Source organism: Mastomys coucha, unplaced genomic scaffold (assembly GCF_008632895.1).
Source record: "Mastomys coucha isolate ucsf_1 unplaced genomic scaffold, UCSF_Mcou_1 pScaffold19, whole genome shotgun sequence".
Taxonomy (NCBI): Eukaryota; Metazoa; Chordata; class Mammalia; order Rodentia; family Muridae; genus Mastomys; species Mastomys coucha.
In genome coordinates this window covers 18,336,836-18,344,905 of record NW_022196901.1, presented here as the reverse complement: position 1 = coordinate 18,344,905, position 8,070 = coordinate 18,336,836, and the positions used below count along the sequence as shown (strand labels likewise).

At 43.8% G+C, this 8,070-nt stretch overlaps 1 protein-coding gene across 2 annotated transcripts in view; it reads left to right on the top strand.

The window, feature by feature from the left end:
- The window catches only part of Pus7 (pseudouridine synthase 7), a 42,625-nt gene that overhangs the window by 29,324 nt on the left and 5,231 nt on the right, over positions 1–8,070 (top strand). For both annotated transcript variants that reach the window (XM_031380119.1, XM_031380118.1), the window contains 4 exons: positions 2,503–2,564; positions 3,520–3,680; positions 4,453–4,579; positions 6,100–6,201. In XM_031380119.1, coding sequence (XP_031235979.1) covers positions 2,503–2,564; positions 3,520–3,680; positions 4,453–4,579; positions 6,100–6,201 — 452 coding nt within the window. The remainder of the gene's footprint in view (positions 1–2,502; positions 2,565–3,519; positions 3,681–4,452; positions 4,580–6,099; positions 6,202–8,070) is intronic.

Genomic DNA, 8,070 nt, shown 5'->3' with positions numbered 1-8,070 from the left:
ACTCACACTCATATGTACACAGTCACACAGACACAGCTAGCTTCAGGTCCCCTGTACACACACACACAGACACACACACACACACTCACACTCATACGTACACACTCATACAGACACACAGACACAGTTAAAAAAGACATGACCTAAATTTAAATTTTTCCTCGCACTATTAACAGTCCTTCCGGAGGGTATCTCTTAGTTTTGGGAGTTTTGTTTGTTTTTTATCTTTTTGATATTTCGAGACAGGGTTTCTCTGTGTAGCCCTGGCTGTCCTGGAACTCACTTTGCAGACCAGGCTGGCCTCGAACTCAAAGATTTGCATGTCTCTGCCTCCTGAGTGCTTGGACTAACGATGTGCACCACCACGCCTGGCTTCTCTTTCCTTTTTAAGAGGTAAGTGGACACCAGTAAAAACCAGGGTAATGTAGATCCAGAGTACGCAAACCCAAGGCACTGTGATCTCTCTTAACACGTGGGTCACCAGAGAGTCATCTTCCATCTGCCCTTCCCCCACACTTGCAAGAAAACCTAGAAGATCAATTGTGGAACATAAGAGCTTGGTTCACATCTAGATAATAGGAAAGCTCTCCAGGGTAAATTAGGGTAGAAATCTCATCAATAAATACTTGGTTTCATAATCGTCCAGTGGGAATCCCACTGTCCAGCAGAGATTGTGCTACATAAGGTAACTATCCCGTGGGAGCTGGCACACTAGCAGTACACACTGAGTGCAGTCTGAGAACACTTGCTCCTGGTTCTGACTCAGCACTGACAAGCAGAGGCTGTGCTGCAGGAGGGCCACACTAGCACACTGGTTAGACAGCTGTGGGAACAGTTTTCTCTAGTTCAGTCCCTCAGCATCAGGTTGTATTTGCTTGTATGATTTTACAAGGACCAAGGGCACAGTGTGCCATGTGTTTTTACAACATCCTCTTTCGAGCAGTGCTGTAAAAGGAAAAATAGAAATATTTCTAGCGTGAGGCCAGGCAGGCACAGTGGAGTCCAGGACAGCCTGGGCCACAGAATGACCCATGTGCTGATGTAGAGAAGGCCAATAAGAACAAAATTAGGGCTGGAACGTGGCCGAGCCTGCAGAGCGATTGTGCTTGTGTAGCATACACGGAGCCCTAGACGAGATCTCCAGCATCTGAAGAGGGAGAATCCACCACACTGTCTCAGGAAATTCATAACGAAGGCGCTGGCTGTTGTAGGACAGAGCATTTCGGGAAGGCTGGTATCAGCCTGGTTTTACTATTTTTAATTAATTTAGCAGAAGCAAAGCCATGTGACCCTATAGTTTTGTACCCAAAGAATATTAGTGTAAATGATTGCTCAGTAAAATGTTACCAGACTTAACTGGAAACTTCTGTTTCAGAATATCCCCAAAGGTCTGCAGAAGTTAGTTCAGATTTTCAGATTACTTGTTTTCATAACGTCAGACTATTTCCTGCCTTCAGAGAACTTACTGATATCAGCATAGGGTTTCTGAGCATATAGTTAAACAGAAGATGAAGCAGTGTATGAAAAGCTATATTGTTCAGAGGCAGGTGGATTTCTGAGTTCAAGGCCAGCCTGGTCTACAGAGTGAATTCCAGGACAACCAGGGCTACGCAGAGAAACCCTGTCTCAAAAAAACAAAAAAACAAAAAACAAAACCTCTATTGTTGTCCAAAAGGACAACCTTTACCTTTCTTAATGTTTTTTGTTAGCATAAGTTAGTTACATATTCTAGTTGGTTTCCTTGTTCCATGTGTGCATATTTAGTGGTGTTCTCCTGCACACCCTCTGTCCTCATATCTGCCCTCTGGTCCCCCTACCCCACCCCCACCCTCAGTGGTTCCCAGCTTTCTTCCCTTTTACTTTCATGTGTTCTATGTGTGCCCCTGGGGTTCATTAGAGTTCTTTATAGGAGCATGGGTACCATATTGCTGAAGAAAGTATGCATGAGCCCCACTCCATTCTAGGATGAGGTTTCAGCAGGTCCCATTTTGTGGGGAGCTTGTGTGAATAATCACAGCTGCTGAGTGTTCAGGAGCCACAGTCTGTCCTGCTCAGAAGTTAGCTTCCTTCCCACACCCTCTCCAGCTTATCTGTTCTTTCTATTCCCTTCCTCTTTGATGCTCATTGGAGGAGATGATATGGATGTCCTGTCCATCTATGGTATAGATGTTCTATAGGACATTCAGAAGCTGAATCCAGGTCTTCAGCAGAGCAGATAAAGTAATGTATCTGTGTGTTTGTGAGGGTTGTGCATATTAAGTGTAATGCACATAGAGGCCAAAAGGGGGCAGCAGGTCCTGGAGCTGAAGTTACAGGCAGCTGTGCGCATTGGAGTGTAGGTCCTGGCAGTCAGAGCCTCTGCACTCTTTTTACAGTGACCACTGAATCTGTATCATCATTTTACTGCATACTTTTCCATTTAATAAACTAAAAAGTGTTACTTTGAGCATATAAAGCTTATTGTGTGCAAAGTTAACTAATGTAAAAACTGTTTAATTCTAGAGCAATTCTACAGAATTCCTGGACAGAAGTCATGGATTTAATACTGAAACCCCGCTCTGGAGGTGATAAAGATTTGTGTAAAAATAAACGGCATAGAATATATAGCTAGGTATTCGTGTGGTCGCTTTAAGTAAAAGGAACTGTGGGTTGTTACTTTAAAGTTCTTGATTTTTTTTATATTCAAAATTTTAATACTATTTTCTTTTTTTTTTAAGATTTATTTATTTTATGTATATGAATACATTGTCGCTATCTCCAGACACAGTAGAAGAGGGCATCGGATCCCATTACAGGTGGTTGTGAGCCACCATGTGGTTTCTGGGAATTGAACTCAGAACCTCTGGAAGAGCAGTCAGTGTTCTTAATCGCTGAGCCATGTCTCCAGCCCCTCTATTTTATTTTCATGGTTTTGCATATAGAACTGAATTTTTAAAATCTGTTTCTTAGTTTTAGCTCTTTATTCATGCATAGTTGAATATACTTGAAGTAAATTAATTTCTCTATCATTACTATAATTCTCTGACTTATAGGAAACGTATATGTATGGTTGCCTTGCTAAAGCGTGGTATAATGAAATATGTAATCTTGGCAAAATACTTTAAGGATTTTTAAAAAGTTGATTAAAATTTTTCCAGGAAATATCTCTAAAACTACACTGTAAAAGAGGGATTTAACTGGTAGTTTTTAAATTTTTAAAGTAATAATATGTGATTTAGGTAATTTCATTTACAAGCTAAAAAAGTGTTTTTATTTTTAAAAAAAGCATTAACCTTGACAGGACACTTCCTTCGGGGCTTGTTATTTTCTGGATTAGCTGCAATAATGATGACTAGTAACTGGCTGATGACAGAGCCCGAGAGAAGTACACTCCCTGAGAGTCCCGCGTAGTCGCCTTTGGGTGACTGTGAGCTTCTTCAGGACGCGGAAACACCCTGCAGTTTTAGGTTCCCTATGAAGCGTGTTGAGTGATGCACAATTTCAGTTGGGAAGTTTGACCGTGCCCTCTCTCTCCCGCAGCTGAAAAGGGTTACTTGGTGAAATGCAGAGAAGAATGGGCGAAGACCAAAGACCCAGCCTCTGCTCTCAAAAAGCTACCTGTCAAAAGGTGTGTGGAAGGGCAGCTGCTTCGAGGACTTGCAAAATATGGAATGAAGAATATAGTCTCTGCATTTGGCATAGTGAGTGCAATTTGTGAAGTCAGGCGGTGACTCAGAGGTGGTCAGTGCTGTTTAAACATAATCTTTAAAATCATAATCATGATCTTGAAAGAGCAGCAGATAAAAACCCTTAGTGATTTTCAGAGGGATTTACTAGGGTGGACCTCGGTTTTAACCTGAAAGCAGAGGGACCTGGTAAATGCTGGCAGTGCTTATTGACATTAGAGACACAAGAAGGTATCTGCGGGAAATACTTAATGTAGCCAAGTGGGATTCGAGACGCTCAGAACCCACTGTGTGGTCATTTGTTCTAAAGATGTAGTTTACGTTTGTGCTCATGCAGTGCACTGTCACTTACTGAAGCACACAGGTGGAGATCAGGACAACTGTGAGAGTCTATTTTGTATTATGTCCCTGAGGATCAGACCCCAGTAGTTAGGCTTGGCTACAAGTACCTTACCTGCCGAGCCACCAACCTGGCCTATTGGACAGTCTTCATTAGAGCTTTCAACTGACCAAGGAAGGCGGGCAGACAGGAAGTCACTAAGAGGTTGCCAGTGTGGTTTCAAGTAAAGGGGAGCATATTTGTAAGCACAGCTCATAATTCAGGTGTGTGCATACTTCAGGACACCTTAAAGTACTTTCCCAATGAGCCACATTCCCAGCCCCACATCAGCTATGAAATGTGAGTTTCTTATGTTAGAATTACCACAAAATGAACAAAATATCTGGGAAATTAGCTTTCTTTAAGTGTTCAGATTTGTTCCTTTGTCTGTTTCTCCATTCTCTGCAGATACCAAGAAACAATCGCTTAATGTATATTCATAGTTATCAGAGCTATGTATGGAATAACATGGTGAGCAGAAGAATTGAGCAGTATGGGCTGAGGCCGGTGCCCGGAGACCTTGTTCTCAAAGGAGGTATGAGGTGGGACCCTGTTGTAGTGCAGCTAATTAGGACTTGGATATTTTATCACAGTTTTTTTTTTTAAAGATTTATTCATTTATTTTATGTGTATGAGTACACTGTAGTTGTATAGATGGCCGTGAGCCATCATGTGTATGACTTCATGTGTATGACTGCTGGGAATTGAACTCAGGACCTCTGCTTGCTCCGGCTCCCTCCAGCATAATACGCTGTAACTGTCTTCAGACACACCAGAAGAGGGCATCAGATCTCATTACGGGTGGCTGTGAGCCACCATGTGGTTGCTGGGATTTGAGCTCAGGACCTTCGGAAGAGCAGTCAGTGCTTGGGAGATAGAAAGGCCGCATGAGGTCAGACTGCTAGTTTGTATCACCAGTGAAAAAAATATGTAAGTGTTTGGAATAAGCAGCTAAGTCTGGGCTCCAGCTTCAGTAGACTTTTGGGCCAGTATTGGCTAAAAGTCCATTACAAGGGCTGGAGAGATGGCTCAGCCATTAAGAGCACTGAGTGCTCTTCCAGAGGTCCTGAGTTCAATTCCCAGCAACCACATGGTGGCTCACAACCAACTATAATGGGATCCAGTGCATTCTTCTAGAGTATCTGATGATAGCTACAGTGTACTCACATATATAAAATAAATAAATGAATCTAAAAAAAAATTATATTAAAAAAAATGTCCATGCAAACATTAATCTGAGTCTTTAAAATATGTCTGTTCATGGATATGTCTCAGTGTTTCAAAGTGCCACCAGGCAGTTTCTTCAGATGAGTAACAGCCTGGAGCTAACTGAGCTGCTGAACATGATAGAGTGGGCCAAAACATGCACAGAGGAAGTGCTTGCCTGCCAGACCATGGTGGCACCCAGCACTCAGGAGGCAGAGGCAGGATCTCTGTGAGTTCAAGGCCAGCCTGGTCTACAGAGCTAGGTCCAAGACAGCCAGGGCTACACAGAGAAACCCTGTCTTGAAAAGAGGAAAAAGGGAGAAGAGAAGAGAAAAGCTAGGATGAATCTAGAGCTTGGTTTAGCTGTAAAGAGCACTGGCTGTTCTTCCAAAGAAGCCAGGTTCAGTCCCCAGCACCTACATGGTGGCTCACAGCTGTTGTACCTCCACTTTCAGGGCATCCAGTGCCCCCTTCAGGCCTCCAGGGTTCTGCCCACACATGGTGCACAGACATACATGCTAGCAAAACATTCATACACAAAAAGTGAAAACATTTTTTTAAAAAAAAGAAGTGCTGATATCCTGTGCACTGTGACACATTCACTGTGTGTCACCTTACAGTGTGCTGCGTTGCTCTGTTACGGTACTACTGGAAAGTAGTCTGATTTCTACAAGATTTAGCCCCTTGCTCAAGGTTCCTCAGCAGATTAAAAAAAGAGATCGCTAAGCACCTGGGCTTCTGCAGCTGGACACCTTGCACTGTGAGCTGACCTGGATGTGTAGAATTTTTAGGAGCCTCAATTCATGAAGAATGTCTGTTCTTAACCTCTGTTTACTTGTGGATTTGCAGCCACAGCCACCTACATTGAGGAAGATGATGTTAACAACTACTCCATTCACGATGTGGTGATGCCCTTGCCTGGTTTTGATGTTGTCTACCCCAAACATAAAAGTAAGTTCCATTACAAGTGTAACATGATTGAGCCACCAGCAGCCAAGATTGAAGCAGAGGGAGAAATCACTACTTGAAGCATAATCTTAAAGCTTTCTTTCTAGCACATTTTCTCTGTGAATTTGAGGCTAGCCTGGCCTATAAATTGAGTTCCGGGCCAATCAGGACCACCTAGAGAGCCCTGTCAAAAAATTTAAAAAAAAAAAGCCATATTGTTTATTTATATAATAATACATATATATATTATACACACACACTGCTCAGAACATATTTTTATGTGAAGGTCTTCCACGAAGGAATGTATTCAGGGAGGTACTTTAAATCAGAAGCTGCCCCTCTGTGTGTCATGGGCCTGTGATCTCGGGTGCTCAGGCTGGAAAATGGCATCATCCTGTCTGTTGGATGCCAGTCTGAGAAGAGGAAATGAAAATGAGGATGCTCTGCCACTACGTCCCATCCTCCTTGTCACTACCATCACCTTCACCCTCCATGGGAGAGGAAGGGCTTGCGGCTTCTGCGGTTTGGGATTCAGAGGCAGGAAAGAAGCAGCTCTGAGCGGTTTGGAAAACCACCCAGCATTTATTCTCGGCCAGCACTGGCCTGTGGACAGTGTATTTTTCTGTTAAAAGGTTTTTTTAGTCAAAAGGCCAGAATTCTGCTTACTGATGTTACCGTCCTTGAAATTCTGTAAGTTAGAAATAATTAGGAACGAAGTCCTTCTTGGCTGATTGGACACTCTAGGCAAGGTTATAGAGCAAATCATCCACGTGGCCCTGCTTGTACTGGCTGACTTCCCTGAAGAGAAGGCAGTGAACGGGAGCCAGAGAGGATGAGAAAGATAGGCAGGGACTGCCTGCTTCCCTGAGAAGCAGCCGAGGACAGAGTGTGAGGTGCTGAGGCCGTTGGTTGCCACAGCCGCCATGAGGGTCTGTTGATTCTGCTTGTTCCTGGGTGTTTGTTTCCTTTTCTGTCTGATGCAGGCCAGAGCACGAGTGTGGACTCTCTGATGCTCTGGGCTTCCTTACTGTCTCGGAAGGCCCCCCTCCCTCCTCGTTGCCATGTGACTGACCTCCATGCTTGACTCAAATGGCATGGCTTTCTCATCCTGTTCTCCTCCCTCTGGATAGCTGCTGAGATCTGCAACGCGCCTTCTTTGGAGTTTCTAATTTAAACTCTGATAAAATTGACCTCGTGCTTTTAAGAAGAATGAGGGGAGCAAGCCTTTGCTTTTGTCAAGATCCTCCTAGAACAGATAGCATAAATAGAGATAAGAAAGGGGATTTGTGGGCTGGAGAGATGGCTCAGTGGTTAAGAGCACCGACTGCTCTTCCAAAGGTCGTGAGTTCAAATCCCAGCAACCACATGGTGGCTCACAACCACCTGCAATGAGATCTGACGCCCTCTTCTGGAGTGTCTGAAGACAGCTACAGTGTACTTACATATAATAAATAAATAAATAAATCTTTAAAAAAAAATTAAGAAAGGGGATTTGTGAGAGGCATTGGCTTACTTGATTATAGCTACTGAGAAGTGCCAGGCTATCGATCTATGTGCTAGAGAAAGAACCAGAGAAGCTATTGGTCTGTCAAGTCGGGGGCTTCGGGTACAAGAACCTAGGGTCTGCTGGTACAAGTCGTGAAGTCCAGGAGCAGGAGAAAAATAGTGTCTGAGGTCTGGAAAGAGGGCGCTCATCAGCCTTTCTTTTGCCTTTCTGCTCTGTTCAGGGCCCATAAGCCCAGTCACACTCAAATCACTCAGGGAAGTCAAGATAGGCAAGCAAACAAGGACAGGTGCTGGGGCTGGAGGAAAGCTGCTGACTGGATTGCTCAGCTGCCTTACGTACACAGCCCAGGGTGTATCCCTTACGTA